The following is a 23,924-nucleotide window of genomic DNA, read 5'->3' on the forward strand; positions in this document are numbered from 1 at the left end:
TCCCTCTTCCTAACTCACCTTTCAAATGCGCATAAACAAAGCAATAACTCCATTAGCATCTAGTATCCTCTACCAGAGATGGATAGATCATGCTCTTTCTGGTTCATGCAAATTTCACGTGTTCTCTCCCCTGTCCACATTAATCTGCTTTTTTATAATAATAAAAATCTGCATAAAAATTTGTATTTAAATGCATCTTTAAAGACTTGTTTTTTAAAATATTGATTATAATATATTTATCTCAAATGTCACGTTTCTAAATGTATTTTAGCCTAAAGCACATATTTTTCATACATTTTGCTATATTTTAAAGTCAAGAACTGTATCACAACATGTGGATGACCGCAAAATCCAAAGGATGATTATACTTTGTTCTGCCTATTAGGAAGTTGTGGATCAGGTTAGTTTTTATTAGAATTTACAGAAATCCCTAAATAACACTACAAAATAGCTGAAAAAGAGCAAACATTGGTGAAGACTGCATTAAAAATGTAATTGTTTATTTTCTCAAAAACGTATCCTTACTCAACAGGGATAGACAACTGTTGGGCCAGGGAAAGGCCAGGTGGTTCCTGGACTCTAATAGGCCCAACAGGTTAAAGTAAAATTAATTTAATATTAGATGCAGGGGATATTCCACTTTCAAATTTTCACAGTGTTTTTAGTTATGCTAAAGGTGAACTAAATTGTGTGTCTGAAGCTAACTGAATTCACACATCTTGGAGTAATCTATGACGTTTGGTTTGTGTCACTAAGAAGATCCTATACAGAAAAGATGAACATATATCCAGGGTAGTTTATAGAAGAGCAACGAAGTTATCTTGGGTTCACCTTCCATAGCTAGAAAACCATCTTTTTTCTGCAGCCTCCACCGTGGTACTGAAGCATGGCAAATAAAAACATCATGCAGTGATATCAAACTTAATATGATCAGGCAACAGAAACAAATGTTTACAGAGCAAATTTGTTCTGTGCAAATGTAAAAAACAATGCCTCTCATAAGAATTCGAAAAGATATGATACCGCTTTAGACATTTTCATTTTTGGCAAAGTGTGATTGGCATTGCCTTTGATGTTGTTATGTATCCAGGAGGAATTTGGAACCGAGTAGGGTTTATAGGGGGTTGTTTATTTTGAAGATTTCTATTTTTAAATTATCCTAATAAAGCTTCAGGCACAAAGGGGGGGCGGGGCTTAAAACTACATTTCTGCTAATAATAATATTGGGCTGGATCCAGTCTCACCAAGTTAAACTAAGGCCCCATTGAAATCAATCTGAAAAGTAAGACCCAATAATTTCTATTGGGACTAAGTGCACTAGCTCAGTCTTGCCTCAACCCACTGCAGTTTTCTTTGAGTGTTATTCAACTATGCTTTACTCAGCATAGACCCATTGAGATCAATGAACATGATTAAGTTAGATCCACTGAATTCAGGGGGTCAGCTGTGAGTAAAACTTAGTTTAATGCCACCCTTTATAACATTCCACCAGAGTCAATGTGTTTGGATATTAAGATTTCTGCAACCAGCTGTTAAGTGCTTAGACTGGTGGCGCATACCAACATGTACACAAGCTCGACATCCCAAGTCAAAAATGTTCCCTCAGTACTGAATAGATGCTATCACAATGTCACAGGGTAACACTGAGATAAATGCATGGAACTTGGGTGCCAATTCACATTAATAGAGCACAGCTGAATCCTGAGTACAATTGCTCAAAAGTGGTGCTGAAACTGGGAGCAGTAATTTGAATGAATTAATCAGTGGGACATATTTAAAATAGGGCTGCCCCCCTTGATCAGATTGTCCAGTAGCTTGCTCAGGTAAAGGCTGTGTTACTGTAATAAGGAATGAAAATAAAATATTGAAGATGACTCTGTACCTTGCCAAGCACTCCCTTGTGATTAAATAAATCTGTAATAGTGATTATGTGTGATTCTGCTGGTGAGGCTACCAGATAACAGCTTCAGAAAGTGGTGGTTCTTGACACCCAGATAACAACTATTGTTGTATTTAATGTAATACCATGGCCACCGCTTGAGGTACTATAATCAGTTATGCACAGCACCCGCAGGTAACAGCTGCAATCCTAAACACTGCTGCTGGGGAGTATATTGATATAGTGATTTTACCCCTGATAGAACTACGCTAGGAATTGAATTTAAAATACACATTTTATAACAGTTACAAACTACGAAGGTTTAAAATCTTTCTGTGTAACAAGCCAATGAAACACAAAGAAAACTGCAGGCTTCTAGCCTATTGCAACTGAACTTTACCAAGGCTTTTTATATTAATCCAGAAGTTATTAATCTCAAACTGTTGCATTTGGCTTCTGTTCCAATTTGACAGATGATCGTTTATTAAGTGTGCTCTCCATTCTCTCTTGAGCATAGGGATGTTGCAAGTATTTTGAATGCTTATGAGCAGGTTCAAAAATGAGCTGGCCTTTATGAAATTGGAATCTTTTTCATTTAAAAAAATTGAATGAATATCTCACTTTAACTTAACAACTTCTATCCTATCTATTCTATACCAGGTGTCTACATCTGCTTATATTTCCCAAATTATAACAAATCATGCTTATCTATTGGCCCTTACCACATTCCAAGTGTTCTTCTTTCTTCAAATGCTTTGATATTTGTTATGTAGAGCACAAATAGAAATAAGCATATATGCTACGTTTCATGGAGTGGAGATGTTCTGGAATGGGAGGCAATCCTTGGATTGAAAATAATAAGCTATTTGATGGAGTCAGTTTCTCTCAAACTGGAAAGTGCACAGTCTCTGAAGGCATCTACAAGCAGAGCATCCTTGCTGAAGCTAAGCAGATCTGGTTGCTGTCTGGATGGCAGAGCTGTAGGAACCACATGGATTTTCCTGAGCTTCCCAGAAAGAAAGCAGAGGATAAATGTAACATACAACCTTTCAGAAAATCTAAGGAAAAAATGATCAGTAAACACCAAATGCATCAAACAGGCTGGCAGCATGGATGTCCACCTCTCCTTTGCAGTCGAGTACAAGCTTGGATTTGCAAATGGCATGTGAGTCATGAAGCTCACTTGTAAAGGAGGAGGACCATCTGCTAGTCATGAGCAGATGACAAATCTGATGCCTCAACACTGCTGCTTTTTCCAGATCTGTAAGTAAACACATTTTGTAACCTTGCTGATAACACTCTTCAAGCTTTCACTAATGGAAAAGTTTGAATTTATGCAAAGCATTGAAAAACATCTTGCAGTTTTAAAAGCACCATCTCGGTTTTGATGGCAGAGATTGCGAACGTCAGCCTCCTAAGTGGAACCTGTTTTATTCAATCCATGAAAAAGTTATTCTGACTGTGACAAAGTAACGCACACTCTATGGAGACTTCTGATTTTGGAAGGAGCTAGGTGTGCTCCCTTCAGGGCGCTCCTTCTCTAAAAGTCAATACATTCTCTTTTCAATGGTATGTTCTGTAGTGCAGCTCTGACCTCTGCTGGCCACAGACTTTAAAGACAACCCCAAAGGGAATAAGGCTGACTTCTTTTGTGGTTTAAAGAAAACAAGCTATATTTGTATGAAACCACAGAATTCTAGTACTAGGACATCCAGTCCAATTCTCTGCACTAAGGCAGAATCCTTTGCACCCAGACTTATTAGCCCACATCCACCAATTACTTTATCCCACATCCTTGGATTATTGCAGATTATTCCACAAACAGAGTGCACAACCAATCAAGAGGCTTGGTGCCAGTAAAAAAAGGGGGGGAGAGGAGAGAACATGTGTACTCAATCAAATCCAGATGGCTCCAGCAAAGGAATGGTGCCATATGGCAACATGCCACAGGGAAAGGCGGACATACGCCCCCATGTCAGGTCACCTGCCAATTTAAAGAGGAAGAAACTAATACTACTTAATATTTACACATGTACATGTGCTTCATGCACACTGTCAGAGTAATCCGTGCAAACAGCTAGCCATTATTATTCTACTATTATGGGAGATGGAAACAGAAATGGAGATACAGCAGTTGACGGCCACCCAGTTGTAGCAGGAGGAAAAGCTGACTTACTCTAGGGCAAGGAGTTTATTTGGGGCTGGAGCATTGAAAGGTGTGCACAAGGGGAGGGGAGAGCAGAAGACGCCAAGGACAGCCACAACAGCACTGACTTTGTTCCTGGACTCTGCCATAATAGGGCTTCTATAAGAACGTCATGGCTTCCACCAGCAGAAAGCTTCGTCAAAATGCACTGCGTAAGAAAAGTGGCCCCACATTCAGAGAAATTCTTCCATTTGCTCAAGCTCTTGTGTAAGATTGTATACAAGTTCTTTTGCAGACCTCTTCAGGACCCATTAGAGTTTATATGCTACAGCCTTCTTCCTTTGCACATTGTTTCTCACACTACATTTCAGCATTGCACTGTGAGAAGGCTTTTGCTTGTTTTCAGAACTTCACACAACAGCCTTAATACAGTTTCCCCTCCCACTGAAGGTTCCTTTAAGGTTAAGGGATCCAAGCTCTTGTACCAACTTTGGGCTCATCCCCGCTTCTGCTTGTGCCGTACCTTGTGGTTTTCCCCTTGACCCACACCTTTCCAAGGGAAGCAATGTCAATCTAGAGAAAACCCGAATTGCTATTTATTCTGATTGAGCACTAAAGAGTGGTTTCCCCCAGGGAAAAGCAGTAGGACAACTACTACTTCATCTGCTTTTCTATCTTATAAAAAGGCATGGGAGGAATTTGAAACCTTCACTTCCAGCCTCACACCCTCTGCTTCAAACAAGGGTCCTGTGCTACAGTTTGGCACCATGTGTGCCAGGTCCACCCCCTCAGCACCAATGGAAGGGCAGGTTCTGCAATACCTTGCCCATCGTAGGTCCATGGGCAACGCAGCCAAGACCTTAACTGTCCAAGCGACTGGTATTACTTTCTTTTCCAAATGCTTATTCTCCATTGACCCTTGCTTGGGATTCTTAGTTAAGAAGGAAATGGAAGGATGGCATAGATTGACTCCTCCCAGCTCCATATAAGCGCAGACCCTTCGACATATTAAAGCAAATTTGGAGATTAGTGCCATCAATTTGCTGGTCCCGCTTTGAGTACAGTGATACCTTGGGTTACATACGCTTCAAGTTACAGACTCCGCTAACCCAGAAATAGTACCTCAGGTTAAGAACTTTGCTTCAGGATGAGAACAGAAATCGTGCAGCAGCGGTGCAGCAGCAGTGGGAGGCCCCATTAGCTAAAGTGGTGCTTCAGGTTAAGAACAGTTTCAGGTTAAGTACAGACCTCCGGAACGAATTAAGTACTTAACATGAGGTACCACTGTATAGGCTCTTCAGAGCAGCGTATTCCATGGCCTTCTTTGGGGCACTTAGAGTAGGTGAATGTGTGCCTGTGCAGAATATAACAGGTGGGGCTGGTTGGGGGTGAGGCTTCTCATTAGCGATATCTCTCTTTCCCCATCCTCTGTTTACATCAATATCCGGGCTTCAAAAACGCAGCAACTGGCCAAAGGTGCTTCAGTTCACCTTCCCACATTCGGCGGTGTGGGCCCATGCCCAGTGAAGGATGTTAGGCATTTTCTTCAGTTGTACCCCAATGTTGATGGCCCCCTCTTCATTCACGAGGATGGGTCCCCCCCCCCCCGCCCAGGAATCAATTCTCTAGGGCCATGTAAGGCAATTACCAGGTGTGGCCTGCAAGCCCAGCAGTATGCCACACATTCATTCAGAATTGGGGCAGCCACCACAGCTTGAAGCCCCATGGGCAGGTGGCGGTCAGAGACCTACAGGAAGTATATACACGGCCACCATCAAATACTCACAACCTACTTTATCACAATTTCTTTGCAGGTTCTTCTAACAAGCATATCTGGATTAGGGGTCACAGTATTATGCATTGGGCTCGGATGCACGCCATCACCACCGGCCTTGGAGCTGCGCTTGGGCTCCCATCTAACATCTTGATTCACTAGTTTGGTTGCCAGGGCATGAAGTGGTCTGCGTTTATGCCCTTAATCCTGCCAATGGGGGAAAACAATTTGGGCCAACAAAAGAGCATTGATCTAATGTGGGCCATAATTGAGGACTTGCAGACGTTGCACAACTTGTACCCCTCCATAAGCCTGGGGTGGTCCAAGATGCTTGAGACATGACAATGGCACAACCCGGACCCAGCGGGTATTAACCAAGCTCGGAAAAAGGCTAATCATGCAGTGAGGCGGAGCATACTCCAGTGAGGTGGTTAGGTAGTTTTCCACCACAAGATCACATTCTCAAATGAGGCATTGTTTCGGCCCAATGGCATGCATCTTTCCTTAGCAGGAAACAATATTTGGTTGAGAGATATGATTGAAGGCAATAGGGCATGGATGCAGATATGAGTGGTTTGGCAGTGAGCATTTGCTCGGTGGGCGGTTGGGCATTGGGGCAATCCTTTGTTTTGGATGGAGGGGAGGTTGTAGTCTCCGCCTGCCCCTCCAAATGCTGGGGTATTTTGTTAAAGGGATCCGGGGGGAGTGGCCTGGGCCAGGGCCAAAGGCACTCCCCCAGACAGTGGTCCCCGTGGGGGTCGCCCTAATGGATGTAAGTCTTAGGAACCTCTGCCTGGATTGACCACGCGTCACTTCCGACGGGCAGGCTGGAAGTATTTAGATTGCCCCATGCCGAAGCCAAGCCTCTTTCATCTGTATTCAATAAAGTTGTGGCCTGTTTTGACCCCAAACCAGTCTCTGTGGTCTCTCATTATACAGGGGTATGGGAAGTCCGATGCCTGGTCCTGCAAGAAGAATTGTGGATAAGCTGTAAGTCTTTACATAATACTTGAATATAAGTATGGCAGTGCAAATTATAGTTGCAATTCTTGTTACACAATAGGAGCATCCAACATGTTCTATGGCATCCGGAAATGGGGGAAAGAAAGGTGTGTATTATCAGGTTTAATAGAAATCTTAACGTAAGAATTGAACTCAGTCACAAGATTTCCCCAATGTGCCTCAAACTTGGCAAGTAGATTGGAAGATATCCAGACTATCTGAGTGCCCAGATCTTGTGGCACAGCCAAGCAGCCTGGAGGCCCACCTTTTATATCTGTAGCAAAAACCTTCCCTTGTATACACTTGTACTAGCTTACACAACAATCCAGTCATTCCTCAAGTATTTCTTTTATAACACGTTAAAAAGTGTAGATCTAATAGCGTGAGATTAAGAGTGTTCTGCTTTGTATACAAGTAGTCAGCACCTGTAATGGCAGGTCAAAGGGAAAAAAGGGAGGAAGTGCTTTTTGAAAGACATGGAAGACTCCAGCTCGCATTCCTGCCCTCTGTCATGTGCCCTGCAGTGCTCCAACAGAACAGGAAGAAACAGGAAAGGGGCAGAGTTGTGGGAACCAGGGTTGGGGGTGTGTGCAATGTCCCACTTCCACCCCAACTTCAGTCACTTTGAAAAGGGGAACAGAAATGCTGTCAGTCCCCTCTGACCTTCCTGTAGAACAGGAAGCCTCAGTGGAGGCTGGCAGGACTTTAATCAACTGAAGTGGCAGCGACTGAATAGAGGCATTAGGTTGCAGTGTTGTCACCTAGGACCAGCTACAGTGGTACTTCTGGTTACAAACTTAATTCGTTCTGGAGGTCCGTTCTTAACCCGAAACTGTTCTTAACCTGAGGCGCGCTTTCACTAAAGGGGCCTCCCGCTGCCGCCGCCACACCACTGCCCCACGACTTCTGCTCGCATCCCAGGGCAAAGTTTGCTACCAGGAGCACCTACTTCTGGGTTAGTGGAACTCATTACTGGAAGCGTTTGTAAGGAGGATGGTACGTAGCCCGAAGTTCCACTGTAATGCCTTTGCAGATGGGAACAGACCTATATCCCTTGACAGAGCCTGTGCTTATATTCCAGGTATTCTCACAAGGCAAGAGAGCCTTATAAGTAGTGCCTCATCTATAAAAGCTTGGTGGAATGGCTGAGAAACCTGTTGGGACATCTTTGTCACTTCCGTTCAGTTCTGAATTTCTTGCCCTGCTCCTGAATAATGACTCCTGAGCACTGCATCTGCTGTGGAGCCTGTGCCATTACTTGCCTGAATAAAGATCTCTTCCTTCCTTCCAAGTGATATTCTCTGCCTGTATATGTTGCGGGGGAGCCAGGACATCACAAACCTTTGTTAATAAATGGGGGGGGGGGGTTGGTTAGTGAGATGTGTGACCTGAGTCTAAGTAAGTATACCTAGGTTTTTCAAACATGCCTTCTATACATCTCTGGCACACTTATAATAGGGCAACTAAGAACATCAGTGCTTTAAAATGTTTGCATAATAATTCCACTGTGCCTTTCCTCCTCTGTCTCCTGGCCTAATGACTATAAAAACCATCTAGGTCTGCCTTCCCTATTTTCCTGTCCATCACCTCTGAAAAAAATGTGCTCAAGCCAGGAATGGGGAACCTGTGGCCCTCTAGGTGTTGTTGGATTCCAACTTCCATCTTCCATGACCATTGGATCATGCTGACTGGGGCTGATGGGGGTTGAAGTTCAAAACATCTGTAGGGCACCAGGGTGGAGAAGGCTGGTTTAGTGTATAGCACATTGTCTTCTCTCCATGTGTCTTCAGGGACGATAGCAGAACTATTGTTATCTTGGGAACCACCCTGAGACCTGCGGATATAGGGCAGTATACAAATTTTAAAAATAAAAATATAAAAATATACAGCTACTGTTTCACACTTGTGTGCATGAAAAAGTTAACCTGAGCCCTGAACTCAAATTACCAGAGTGAGTGTGGCTTGGCAGGTTTGCAGTGGCTTCTCCTCCCCCCTTTCTCTGTTTCTCTTCCTGCTTTCCTTGACAAAGGAGCCATGCATCTTGGCTCCCAACTCAGCACATGCTGCAAGTGAACTGAATCTTCCCAGAAGGGGGATTTTAAAGCCTGCATCTTTGCTAACCTGAGGATTGTGCAGTGGCGTAGCGTGGGGGGTGCAGGGGGGGCCGGCCGCACCGGGCGCAACATCTGGGGTTAGGGCAAATCCACGGGTTAGGGGCGCAAATCCACGGGTTAGGGGGCGCAAATTAGTTGCCTTGCCCCGGGTGCTGACAACCCACGCTACGCCACTGGGATTGTGTGATTGTTTTTGTAAGGAAACCAAGTACTTTTCTTTTTAAGTTGTTTGGGACCTTTTCTCATCTTCACTTTTCTGCCAGCATATAGAGACTTGCTTGCTGTAGCTTCTGGAAACTCTCTGAGTAAAACATACACTTCTTTGCAAAGTTAAGTGTCTGTGATTTATTCTAATCTAAGTATTTTCACTTGTTTAAAGACAAATGAGGGCAAATGTGCTCAGAGCAATCACCATTGTGCTTAACTCTGCTACTGGAGAGTAAAAATCTCCCTTCCAAACCTCTCTTCCCAACAAGAACATCAAAAATTTATACTCTGTATTGAAAGAAAACCCAAGCTTTCATTGTTATTCACTGGATAAGATGGTAAAAATTGGTCCCAAATAACTTTTAAATGGAAAGACAATTAAAATTATGTCTAAGAAATGCCAATGAAAGAAGGAATTAGAAGGGGAAATGGTTGATGGGTAAAAACAGTTCCTAAAAACATTTGTGAGGAAAATACCAATCTCAGGAAACACCAATAACACAAATACTTATGGGGTTTCTAAAAATATAAACAAATGAGCAGAGTTGTACATAAAGGGTTAAAAGTCACATTAGCATTGAAGTAAAGGGTAACTCTAGTTTTGAACAGGGCTATCCAAGTACAGTTCCTCAGAAATTAACAGGGTTTTTTTATTGCAGCTATTATAAAACTGAAATTTGTTTGCACCAAAATGTTTCCTTTACTTTGTATCAGTCTGATAAGCGATTTGTTCCATGGAGGGAAAGCCTTTTATCACCATAGTCCAGATGTATATTCTTGGCAAAGTCCACCAATTTAGAAGACTTTTTTCAGCTGAGAGTTTGCGTGTCTGTATGTGTTTTAACATAGGCAGCTCAAAAACGTGTTTTCAAAAAATCTGCTTTGTTGCTTCCCCTTCCCATTCTTTCTTCCATCTTCCTCTGCTTCCCCCACCCCTCCCCCTCTTATGGCTTCGCCTATAAAGAAGCCACCAAGGGAAGCATTTAAAATATTTCTGTACCCACTCATCTCCCCTGCTGTATTGAATAGATTCATGCAATAACATTTCATGAACATCCTGAACATCCAAGGGGGTGTATTCTAGGATGTGCAGGGAGTGAGCTGCATCTGGGCCCTAGCACCTAACAGCCCAATCCTTCACATGTCTGCACAAATGTAGACACCAAATGTCCTCAGAAGACCTATTGAGTTCGCTGGGAATAATTCCCAGGAAACTCTGCTTAAGTCTGCAGCCTCATCTCTTTGGCTGTCAGTTTCCAGAAAATGAAATCTGAGATTACCTGTGATCTTCTGAAGTATTTTTGGTAAAAAATAAAGACAGAATATGGACTTCATTCAGGGAAAGAGCTCCGAACCAAGGTACTAGATCAGGGGTAGGCAAACTAAGGACTGGGGTCTGGATGCAGCCCAATCGCCTTCTCAATCCTGCCCGCGGATGGTCTGGGAATCAGCGTGTTTTTACATGAGTAGAATCTGTCCTTTTATTTAAAATGCATCTCTGGGTTATTTGTAGGCATAGGAATTCGTTCATTATTTTTTTCAAAATATAGTCCAGCCCACCACATGGTCTGAGGGACGGTGGACCGGCCCACGGCTGAAAAAGGTTGCTGACCCCTGTACTAGATGTTTGGTTTTATTTCATTTGTTTTAACAAGCATTATACAAACCCTTTTCTTCCCCCAGCTCAATATATTGGAGCACCCACTTTCCAGCTACATTTTCCAGTGTTAAAAAGTAAAACTGATGCAAAACTAATTCCAGTGAGAAATGGCAAAAATGACCAGAAGAATCAAAACTCAGGAAGACCAAATTTTTAATAAAAAATGGGGAAAATTTATTAATTATCTTAAAAACCATTGTAAACAGTTAAAATTGTTAGTAGGATTGGAATAACACTTGTAGTTTATTGGTGACTTTTGGATATAATGGAGATGTAAAAGATTAGGATTATTATAAAAGATGCAGGAGGAAATGATTAACAATAGGACCCACAAAGGGAAGGAGGGAAGTCCAGGAGATTCTATGGAATCTTGTCTTTATGTAGTATGTTGGATATGTGATTGTAAAACTGTGATTTGAAAAATCAAATAAATATTTTTTTAAAAAAATCCAGTGACAAACATTGTTCTCTAGCATTCTCCACACTGACGATACTGGTTCATATATGAATTTTCTACACAGGTTGACCGCAGCATCAAGGGGTGACATGTTTGTAAATGGGACATGGTAGATCAGAGCTAGTCAATGCGGTGCTCTCCAGAAGGGCTATAACTCCCAGATCAAACAGTACCAACCAGAATTTTCATATCACCTTACGTTACTCCAAAAACGTATGTTCCTCAATAAACTCTATCTGTAGAACTATGTGTAGTTCATTAGATGTTGGTTGTGCCTTCATGTGTGAATCAGACTGATAACTTTGTAGATATAATGCCTTTATCTCTGAATCAAAATGTCTGCTTGTTCAGCAACTAGGTGTAGGTATATACAACCTCTAGAAACTAGAGAAGAATACATATCTGTTATCTGTTATCTCTTTGCCTGCTTTCCTATCAGTTTCAATGGGCACCAGGCACCACTGGATGGAAGTGGCTTCATGGTATCACAGGGAGCAAGCCATTCAGTGCTAGACACAGCTAGATTTGGCAGTAAACAGGTAGACTGGGTTTCCTTTCACTTTATCTATAGTAGGAGATTGTGTGCATGAAGAACGTGCACTTCTACAGGAGTCTCAATGCTCATTTTAAGTACATCTGGGCATAAACAGAGCTATGGAAACACAAACAAACATGACCCTCCTGCTGCCTGCCTGAGATAGCAGTGCAGTGAAACTGATGGAATGGCATTGGCAGGCTCCGGCCACCATAGCATTTCTGCACTGTCAGGCCTCCTGTGTTTTCTCACGGTGAGAAGCAACAATTCCCCACTTCTGTGACTTCAGCTCCTAAGCAACTGCTTCAGAGGAAGAAGGGGGCTTGGGCATTCCTCAAGTACACTGTGGTGTTCCCAGGCATTCAGTGTTCCACAGGCCCAATATTCCTGCGCAGCCAGAAAGCGTTCCCACAAACTCCTGGAAGGAATGAGCAGACCAATTCAGGCTGCACTCTGTTCTGGAAACCAGGCATCGAGGCAATAGTTAATGCAAATCCAAAGATTGATATTAATTATTATTATCATTAAGTCACTTTACTCATAAAACTGACTCAAAGCAACTTACAATAGAAACACTAAAACCAATTACAATAAACACGATCAATAAATACTTAAAACAAAGAAGCACTTCTATACAAATAAAAGTTAAGTCCAGCAGATCCTGCCCCACTAAAAGAGGCCACAAATACTTAGAATTGTAGAGTTAGAAGAGACCATGAGGATCATCTAGTTCAACCCCCCCCCCCCACAACATAGGAATCCTTTGCCCAACTTGGGGCTCAAACCTACAACACTGAAATTAAGAGTCTCATGCTCTACCTACTGAGCTATATTAAAAACCATTCAAACTAAGGAACAGAGGTCTGGGTGAAGAGGAAGCATTTTGCCCAGTGCCTAAAACTAGACAATGGAAGAAAGACAATAAAGTACACTGGGATTAGGAGCTTCACCTTCTGCTTGCATTCCAGTGGACAACTGCCACAACTAGGGGCAGGTGGTGTCGAAGCCACTCATTGCCAAGTAACCATAAATCAATAGGTACTAGGAGGCAAGATTATTCAGCTAAAGGCAGGCAACCCCCCCACTGCAACCTTGATTCAGAACAGACTTGGACCATCTGAGTTATTCCAAAGAATACTTCTTATTAAAAACCCCCTCAATCTTCTCTCACTAGATCTTTGGGAACTCAGAAGGATCAGCCGAGGGTAGCTCTGCACCCTCTCTTCTGCCTTCCCTGCCACCCACTTTTCCCAAATGTAACATTTTAAAACAGAAACAAGCAGCAGGGGAAGCTGGGGAAGTGTTCTTACATTTGTAATATCCTGGTGACAAAACAGACTCCAAGAGCTCTATTACTGTGACACATCCTGGGACCTATAGTTAATTCCTCTTAGATGAATAGGTTGAGGCAGGAGGAATCAGAAAGCATTGATTCCTGTGTTCTGGTTTACTCAACAAAGGTATTTGAGTCAAGTATGCTCAGAACCCTCCATTTTGAGGTGCTGGAAACATGCCAAGTTAAAGGTAGGCCCTATTTTCAGTCTTTCTTGGCGCTGGCTTCCCGCCTGCTGCCATAGGAAGGTTTGAGAAGGGGAATAGGAAACCAGAAGGAGAAAAAGCTAGGGACAAACCTTAGGTTGGAGTTTGGTGCTCAGCTTGTAACTTTCCAAACTGAGGGTGTTCATTTGTGTGTGTTCAAAATTCAGTGCTATTGTTGAGCTTAGCCTTGAAGCTGCTCAACGTGGGCAGACTTCATAGCTACAAGTGCATTGACATTTAAAGATCTGCAAGTACTTTGCAACCACCTGACCTAGTGGCCTGTGGCTGGTTTGCTTTGTGGAGGGCCAAAGTGAAGTCACAGTGGACTTTTATGCTGAACTCCACACAAGCCATGAAGAACGGCCCTGTTGATCAGGCCAAAAGCCCATCTAGGACAGCATCCTGTTTTGTTTATGCATTTATTTATAGAATTTATATTCCACCCCTCATCACAAGTGATATTGGGGCAGATTACAATGTAAAAGCCAATATGGCAATAAAATATCATTAACACAGCCATCTGTCATCTCTCTCCCAAACGCTCAAGAAGTTAATAAAGGCCCAGAAGAAGAGAACAGTCTTCAGTTGGCACCAGAAAACTGACAAGAGTGGATTTGGATGCTTTGTTAGAGTGTTTTGCTTCCAGCTGCTGGTCCTGTTTGTTCTCACAGTAGCCAACCAGATGCCTATCAGAAGCTCTCACAAAGGACATGAGCACAATAATGCTTTCACCTTGCTGGATATAAACAAAAAAAGAGCGATCCAATTGCCCAATTGCAGCAGCTACCATTGTTGATATCCCCACCAGTGGTGCCCTGTGGAAACCCTCTAACAGGTTGTTTTGGAGATTCAGTCAGTCAGTCAGTTTTATTGCACATAGCCAAAGGCTGCCGCAATGTACACAAAATTATTTGACAATTAAAAGAAAATATACTGAATTGATAAGTTGTTTTGGAGATGGGGAAGAGATAACGCTGGGACAGTGCAGGATCTGCCACCACATGACAGCAAAGGGCCCAATCCAGATCTCTTCTTTGTGCCAGACTGAGAGCTAGAGTAGGTAAGATGTATTCCTCCCCCCCCCCCCTTCTCCCTATCTTCCACTTTGGCCAGCGCACACAGAAGGGTTGTGGAAGTGGTGGAGGCAGCAATGCTGCTCCATTAAACCCCACCACTGTGTGCCTAAGTCATCTAAATGGAAAACAAATAGATAAAGGGTAGGGATGTTGTGTGATGGCAAGATTGAAAGAGAGGAAAGGGTGCAGCAGAGTCCACCAGCAGCAGCATAAAGTTCAAGATTTGGTGGTTCACTTGTGACTCACTAAGAAGAGCATCACCTACTGAATCACAAGCCCTCTTCCTTCTCCTTCCACCTATGTTTTCCTTGGCAATCTCCCTCCTAGTAATGAATCAGGCTGGCCCTACTCTAGCAAGCAACAACCAACAGCTTGAGGTGTTGTGGCCACAAGCTATACTGTCTGGTTCTCAGGCAGCTTCCAGAGTTCCAGGATTCACTATAACCCTCTGTGCAGCCCTCACTGGGTCACAGTGTGACAAGAAGTTCTGCAATGTTTCCAGCCCCACCTATCCGGAATATTTTCCTGCAGAGGCAGTGAGTCACTTCCTTGTTAGAAATCTCACACCAAATTCTTCCTTTTCACATGTGCTTACAAGATATTATTAATATTCTCTCTCTCTCTCTCTCTCTCTCTCTCTCTCTCTCTCTCTCTCCCTCTCCCCGTATACAGACTTTTTAATCATCATATATGTCCACACTATCAACCACTGTGATAGACTTGAGTCCACATTAGATTACAAATCTTTCCACTAGCTGTATTTGATACATCAGATTTTCTCTGGGATGTATCAACTTCTATCAGTAATTTAAAATCCCAGCTGTGCCTAAGTTACATCAACTTGTGTACAAAGGATTGTGTACAAAGGTTATCAATTAACTACGTGCTGCCAACACTGTCAAGTGCCTAGAGCTCAGGTGTTCACAAGCTGTACATGCATAAGTGTACCAGATTGCATGGACTGAATATGGACTATGCATGTACAGTTTGTACACACTTAGGTTCTGCACAGGTTTTGCTAAATATGTGAAGGTCAAGGGCAGGGCCAGCAGGCATTATATACATTTTGCTAATGCAGTGATCAAGGGAAGTAATAGTACCGCTCTATTCTGATTTGGTCACATCACATCTGAAGTACTGTATCCAGTTCTGGGTGTGACAATTTAAGGAGGATGTTGACAAGCTGGAATGTGTGTAGAGGAGGGCAACCAAGTTGATCAAGGGTATGGAAACCAAGCCTTATGAGGAACGGTTCGGTATGTTTAGCCTGGAAAAGAGGAGACTGAGAGGAAATATAGTAGCTATATAGAAGATGGAGAAAGCTTGTTTTCTTCTGCTCCAGAGGGTAGGACCCAAACCAATGGATTCAAGTAACAAGAAAGGAGATTCCAACTCAACATCAGGAAGAACTTTCTGACAGTAAGAGCTGTTCGACAGTAGAATGGACTCCCTCGGGAGGTGGTCGACTCTCCTTGGTGGTTTCTAAGCAGAGGTTGGTTGGCCATCTGTCAGGGATTCTTTAGCTGAGATTCCTGCATTGCAGGGGGTTGGTTTAGATGATCCTTGGGGTCCCTTCCCACTCTACAATTCTGTGATTCTATGAAATCCTATGCAGCTACTAGATGGCTCCACTAGGTGGAGCTAATAGATTAACCCCAATACAAGGCATAGGTTTATTACAAATCCATGAAAAGTAGGCACTGCATTTTCTCAATTTGTGTTGGTTGAGACTTTATGGGTAGAAAGAGGCAGAGGGAAGGGGAATCAAAACAGCTTTGCATGCCAGCTCTGTTGGCCTCCCCATCTTTGATTGTGTCAGCTTTACTCCCTCCCCTCCCCCCCTGATATCCATGTGAATCAAGCCTAAAATACTTCACTTAGTTGCACCTCCCTAGGGGATGGGATCAGAAAGAAAGAAGAATCAGTGGGGCAAGAGGAGAGTAGGGAGAACCTGGCAGTTCTTACACATCTTACTGCTGCTAATCTCCTTTCAAAAGAGTCAAATATAAAGTCATGTTCTTTCTTGTGAAAACATTACTAGCCTGTGGGTGTCAACACAACCTTCATTTCCAAGAAATCTGTTGCAGCCCACAGTGAGTCTAGAGAAATTACATTTTGATGACAGCGAAGACAGACTGCGAGCAAAACATTGCACACTTAAGCTGTGTAACAGCAACAATCTTGTTGGCTTTTTTTTTTTTAAAAAAAAAAAAAAGACCATTATCTCCTGTTCTATAAAGAACTACAGCAAAAAAAGGACCAAAGGTGCGTGTTTTCAATTTTTGCTTAGACCTTGACAGATACCCTTCTCTTTCTTCAGTTGCTATTCATTGAAAGGAAAAACCTTTCCTTCTCGCTTGGATGAAGAACAGCAAATACCATTGCTCAGCTGCTCAGTTTCCTTTTACATGCTATGTATTATGTAATCAATTTACACAATCATCTCAGGTATAGCAAGTTAGGAGATAGCAATTCACCAAAACAACTATACAAATACTTTGAATGGAATGAAGCTTTGCCACAATAAACTAAACTTGTGGAGAAGTATTGGTGGACACACTCAATTTCATGCATGAAGTTCAACAGTTCACAATTTCAGCTGCCAGGGATTACACACACACCCCAACCCTGCTGAAGTGAAACTGGATTTTTACTCTGTGTGCATGTGTGTATCTATTATCTGTCTACTTATTTATCTAGCCAGCCTTCCCTTGTAATATGCAGCTAGCAACCCACTATCTTGAATAAATGGCTGATTATAGGACACATAACTGAGTATCTAATATGCATGGCTCAATATCTACTCTGGCATAGTGCTACTCATGGTGAACTTTATATTCTTATTTTGGCATACCGCGGTCTAGATTACTTAGGTTAATCTGTAAAGGACTCATCAGTCCATGATACCACTAGAGAACATATGGAGAACTGATAATGGTCAAGGGCAGCTTTCACCAAATTAGTGCCCTCCATAAATTTTGGACTACAACTCCCATCAGTCTCCACCTCTGGAGAAGACTGGCCTAGAACACCCATCCCCATGTTAAGAAAATTCATTTAGTCATGATACTCTTTCCTTTTTCCCCTATAGGAAATAGCATTGTGATAACATTGCAAATTAACTGTAATAAAAGCAATATCAATCACTAAACTATACTACATTTTAGTAGGGTTTTATTTATTTATTTTGCCTCTAATGATATGCCAGAGGTGGTACTTTAAAGTCCTATTTGACTCCAACATTTACATGTTTTTCTCCATTTAACCCATGTGTGTATAACATACACACACACACGACAACAGATGATCGTACTTCAATGCTGCTGATAAACTGAGCTCTAGCCAAAAAAAAAGTTTATGCCATAATGAAATTGGTTAGTCTTTAAAGTACCACAAAACTCTTTGATTTGTTTTGGTGCCTGCAACAAACTAACATAGCTAACCCTCTGAAAATTTAACCTCATTGCAGCATTACAGATTCATCGTGCAACACACAATGGCCCCGTTCAAGTGTTTGCGTTGTGTGTGAACTCTGCACATGAAGTGGGAGTGTGAAGATGAAGGCATGAGCTCCTCCTCCTAACTCCTGGACTCCTGGACTCCTCTTTGCAGATATTCATGCTTCTGGATGGCAACAGGAGCAAGGATGGAGGAGTAGAGCCAACACACTCAGCCCCCCACATGTGGAGCTCAAACACAATACAAATATTAATAGGGCTGATATCACCGACTAACACTTAACCCATTTTAAATGAATCCCAAGAGCAGTATTTAGAAAAAGCCAAAAAAAGAGAGTAATAATTGAAAATACCAGTAAATTATTTTAAACCACAGTGCAGTTTACAGGCAGAAATGCATAAAGCACAGTAGCCATGGCCATACAGCGTACACTAATACCCAGAGCTTCACCCACCCCATTATTCTCCTCTCACTCTAGCCGAGGTGGATTCCATCAATGCATATCACAAAGCCTGGGATGCTCAGAACCCATCTTTAATCCAAACATGCATTTGGGGACCATTTCTTAATTGATTTTACCATATACTGTATGGAGGCAGCACTGTTGTTGTGATTCACCTTAGATCAGGTTGCAACCTAGTAATGGGTCCCAACCCATCAGTGATAGGTAGTGGCTTTCCAAGACTTTCAGACAAGAATCTTCCTTAGCTGCACACAGAGATGCCAGAAATTGAACCCAGGGCCTTCTGCATGCCACTGAGCTACAGTCTTGTCCTCCCTTCCTGGCTCTCTCATGCACAACACAAATGCATGATTTTCAACAAGCAGTGCAGTGCCTATAGAAATATGCCCACAAAGAGCAATGAGGAAACTCAGGGGCTATGTAGTATTATTCTCCTTTTGATTTTGCAGACACTTCTTGTGAATTTTATCCTGTGGGAAGATACAACAATCTGCTACACTGAAAGTGTCAGCCAAGAATATATATTTATATAAAAGAATAGCGCTTCTTGCAGGACACAAATAATGCTTTAGAAAACAAGATTCCCGACAAAGATTTCTCAGCCAACACCACTAATGTTCACTGTGTCTGACAACAGAATATTGAAGAAAGCAGATAAACACTTTCCAGACATTATTTTAAACTGGAAAGCAAATAGTTATCAAGAGGCAAGAAATACAAGGACAATAGGGATGGTTACAAAACATCTTCCACAGAAAAACAAAATTGTTCAGCTTCTGAAGTTCAGATTGACTGATGGCATCAGCAGCACCCTCGTGACTTTGCCTATGTGTGGATCTGCATAGGCACCAATTCATTGTTTTAAAATACTTTTCTTAAAAAGAGAAGGCTCAGATTATTATTTTTGGAAAGAGAGAAAATGGCCAGGAGCTGAAGGAGCATCAAATGTGTCCAGGACAGCCAATCAAAACTATGTTTCTCTAAAATGAAGCAGAAGGGAAGGAGCAACCAGAATGTGGAGAACAAACACCGATAGATCTAAAAGAGAGTGTTGGTTGCATCCTCCACCTAGTACCAATATCAGGAACAGAGGAGAAAAACTGCCAGTCCGGTTATCCCTTTAGAGATGTGGCTTTGGCTCTCTAGGGAGTTCAATCAGGTCTATCCATTTGGAGACGCAAAATCAGTTCCAAGATGCTGAGTTTCCACATACTGCTGCCTTAACCATCTATTTCTGATGGTACCCTCCATGACTTGAGATGCCTGAGATTTGTACATAGCACTGGAACATTTTGGGAGGAGCGCTTCTCTTTTTCTGTTACCAAAGACAAACAGCTGTATCCACTGTGAGTGCTTTCAGATGCATGTTTATTGAGGGTGGGCACTTCCCATACATGAATGTTTATTGCAGCATCCACACATTGCCACTAGCATCAAAATGGCAGCCCATGTCCCTACCTCCTGTTTATTCCAAAGTAACCCTGTCTGTGGAAAGTCAGGAAAGTTGTCAGTGACCTACCTGCATTATCTGAAGGACCTGTTTGTATTCTTAAGCACCATCTGGATCATATGCGTCTCACAAGCAACATTAGTAACTCTTTCTTAGATATGAATCCACCAAGCACTGCCACCAATGCTTTGCATGCAGATGGTCTTGGGTCTAATCACTGGCATTCCTGCCACTTTCTAAAACAAGAGGCAAACTGAAATATAGCCATCCTTTGAAATTTGCACTTCTCTGAATTTTGCAATGCAGTTTATTTAAGGATAATTATGAGAAATGCTGGTTAGAAATTAAGAGAGACTTAGAAAGTTGGACAAGACTGAAACTTTCCTTGTTAGGCCGAATCGCTGCTGTAAAGATGAATGTATTGCCAAAAATGTTGTTTCTGTTTCAAACACTACAGATTGTGGATAAAACAGAGTGCTTCCGGAAGTGGCAGAGAGATATTTCTAAATTTGTCTGGCAGGGCAAAAAGCCCAGAATTAAGTTTAAGATATTAACTGATGTGAAAGAAAGAGGGGGCTTTGCCCTGCCCAGACTTAAGGCTGTACTATGAATCAGCAGCTTTCTGCTGGTTAAAAGATTGGCTGCTTCTCGAGGACACTGATGTATTAGATTTGGAAGGTTTTGACAATGCGTTTGGTTGGCATGCATATTTATGGTATGACAAGGTTAAGATTCACAAGGCTTTCAAGAATCATATTGTCAGAAAAGCAGTGTTTAATGTCTGGACAAAATATAAAGACTTACTGGAGAATAAAACTCCAAGGTGGCTTTCACCATTGGAAGCTAAGGCCCGGAAGAGGCTCAATATGGAGGCCAAATGGCCAAAATATTGGGAAATATTGGAAAAAGATGGGGATAACTGGAAATTGCAGAGTCAGGAGAAAATGAAAGACAAAGTCCGAGATTGGTTACATTACGCTCAGATTAAAGAAGTTTTCAAACTCGATAAAAAGCTAGGATTCCAGGTGGAAAAATCGAAGCTAGAAACAGAATTGCTAGAGCCTAAGACTAAGGTACTATCAAGAATGTATAACTTGCTGTTAAAATGGAACACACAAGATGAATTGGTCAAATCGACTATGATAAAGTGGGCACAAGACATTGGGCACAATATTATGTTTGAGGACTGGGAAAGGTTGTGGACTACTGGGCTGAACTTTACTGCATGTAATGCTTTGAAAGAAAATGTAATGAAAATGATATATAGATGGTACATGACCCCAGTCAAACTTGCAAAAATATACCACTTGTCTGATAATAAATGCTGGAAATGTAAGGAAAGTGAAGGAACGTTCTTTCACCTTTGGTGGACTTGCCCTAGAGTGAAGGCTTTCTGGGAAATGTTACAGATAGGTAGCCGTGTTGGTCTGCCATAGTCAAAACAAAACAAATTCCTTCCAGTAGCACCTTAAAGACCAACTAAGTCAGTTCTTGGTATGAGCTTTCGTGTGCATGCACACTTCTTCAGATACCTGAAGGTATCTGAAGAAGTGTGCATGGTATCTGAAGAAGTGTGCATGCACACGAAAGCTCATACCAAGAACTGACTTAGTCGGTCTTTAAGGTGCTACTGGAAGGAATTTTTTTTCTGGGAAATGATATATAACGAACTGAATGATATATAACGAACTGAAAAAGGTATATAAGTATACCTTCTCTAAGAAACCAGAGGCCTTCCTTTTGGGTATTGTCGGCCAAGGGGTGTTAAAGAAGGACCGAACATTTTTTATGTATGCAACAACAGCAGCAAGGATACTCGTCGCTAAGTACTGGAAAACTCAAGATCTACCCACACTGGAAGAATGGCAGATGCAACTGATAGATTATATGGAACTGGCGGAGATGACCGGCAGAATCCGAGACCTGGGAGAGGAGACGACAGAAGAAGACTGGAAAAAATTTAAGATTTATTTGCAAAAATATTATAAATTGTATGAATGCTAAATAAGATGCTTGATTATAATTAACTGGGCACCACTTAAATAGATGAAGTGTTGTATGAAGATAAGTTAAATTTAAGAAAAAACAAATTTTTAGATAATGATCAGGCTAAAACTAAATTTTCCTTTTAAGGATTGAAACAAACTGTTTCTAAAATTTGAGAGATAATAATGGAAAATCTGATAGAAAGAATGGAGACAAGGGGATAAATTGCTGGTTTAATGCTTATACTTTGGAACGCAGGAGCGGGAGATGCGGGGAAGTCTAAAGGAATTAAGAAAATATGTGATGTTAAGTAACACTTTTGTTTGTTCATTTATATTGTATTTGAAAAATCTTGAATAAATATTTATTAAAAAAAATGAAATTTGCACTTCTCTGAATTTTGCAATGCAATGCAGCCATGTAATTATATATATATACACATGCGTAAAGTGTGCATATAAATGCATATATTTATAAAAATAGCATACAAAATGCATTATATCAGAAAAATGTGTATATTAGTGAAAAGTGCATGTAAAATATGTTTATTAGAAGAAATTCACAGTAAAATGCTGTATTTTTAATCGATTGGTGGAGGGGAAAAACACAGCTCTATTGTAGTTTTATAAACTCCACGTGTTCTTCAGCTTTAACTCAACTTTTAGAATACAATTTAAAAACAACACTAAGCAACCAAATTGGTCTAAAATTATTTGGATCTGTCTTGGAACCTCTTGTGAATAGGCTCCAGTTGTTCGGTCCCAGCTCCTGCCAACCTAGCAGTTGGCACATCAAAGTGCAAGTAGATCCCGCTCCGGCGGGAAGGTAAATGGCGTTTCCGTGCACTGCTGTGGTTCGCCAGAAGTGGCTTAGTCATGCTGGCCACCCGGAAGCTGTACTCCCTCGGCCAGTAAAGAGAGATGAGCGCCGCAACCCCAGAGTCGTCTGCGACTGGACCTAACAGTCAGGGGTCCCTTTAACCCTTTACCTTTAGGTGTTTTCCCATGGATGATCCTGGTAGCAGACTGTCTAAAAAGGGAAGGGAAGGGAAGTAAGCATGCCAATGAAATGAAGTAATTTTATTGTCAGTAACATTCTTACACCCTCTTATCCCTGTCATCAAAGCCCAAAATGTAACTGAGCTTTTTCCAGGGCTGCTAAGCCTAACTCCATCCATGACTGCCATGTGTGCTCATCTTTTTTAGGTTGCAATGCATTTTATACTCTCCACACAAATCTATACTGGAGCTGACATTTTCTAAATTATCCTCCTGCCTCAATTTCCTTATTGCTGCTGTTGCTAAAGTGTGCTTCTGAGCAGCACAAGCACATCAAACCAAGCTTGTTTAATTGATTTAACTGGGTAGGCACCTTTAGAGATAATCACAAGGTCTTGATTTCATGTGTTTTTGTGCCAAAGATTTCCAGGGGGGTTGAGTAAGTCAAAAATTGTTCTTACAGAAATAACATCCTAGGAAACATTAAAAATGAGTTAATTGCTTCTTGCACCGCTCCAATTTCAGCACAATCTTTTGTCTCCTTGGACAATCAAATTATCCAAAGGAATTATCACTAGATGCTTTAGATCAATTGATAAAATAGTTAACTGGGTTGACATACGACCACTCTCTGGTCTAATAAGAACTTTCAAGTTCTCAAACTAAGAAGCTGCTGGTTGTGAGAATCATAAATCACTCTTATCCTTCAATCCAATATATGTATATAGATCCATTTCTTGATATTTCCCTGTCCCATTATAAACACGCAGATGAAACTTAAATGAAAGGGCAAGAGGAGGCTGGCCTGCTTTATTAAGACCAGTGTTTTTGAAGTTCTGATGAACGAAAAGCTCAACGTTTCTGATGCATGACCCATTTTCTGATTGAACCTGGGATCTTCTCCATGGAGACCAGATGCTCCATTGAGCTCTGGCCCTTTCCATTTCTTCTTAAGTTGCAGAATGCCCACAGGGAGTGGTGAATATCAGACATCTAATGCTCTTTGCACATCCCTGTTTAACAAAATTATGGACTTTGAATGCTACTGCTACCTGGTGTCTTCCTCCAACTCCTAGCCACAAAAATATTTGTCCAATGAGACTTCTAAGCTTTAGCCCCACTCTTGAGTTTTAGCAGATGCTATCCATGTGGCAGCTACAATCTTACTTTTAAAATGGG

General features: G+C 41.7%; 1 protein-coding gene across 4 annotated transcripts in view; it reads right to left on the reverse strand.

The window, feature by feature from the left end:
• Positions 1 to 483: 483 nt before the first annotated feature.
• Positions 484 to 23,924, reverse strand: part of LOC309340107 (uncharacterized protein) — a 39,778-nt gene continuing 16,337 nt past the window's right edge. For 3 of the 4 annotated variants that reach the window (XR_014155799.1, XR_014155800.1, XR_014155801.1), the window contains one exon: positions 484 to 2,885. Coding sequence is in view for 1 of the 4 variants with exons in the window: in XM_081858644.1 (XP_081714770.1) it covers positions 8,481 to 8,635 (155 nt within the window). In the remaining 3 variants the exon portion in view is untranslated. Of the gene's footprint in view, positions 2,886 to 5,842; positions 8,636 to 23,924 lie in introns of those variants that run through there. The other variant, XM_081858644.1, reaches the window with a different exon arrangement.

Source organism: Podarcis erhardii (assembly GCF_964252035.2).
Source record: "Podarcis erhardii genome assembly, chromosome: 4".
Taxonomy (NCBI): domain Eukaryota; kingdom Metazoa; phylum Chordata; class Lepidosauria; order Squamata; family Lacertidae; genus Podarcis; species Podarcis erhardii.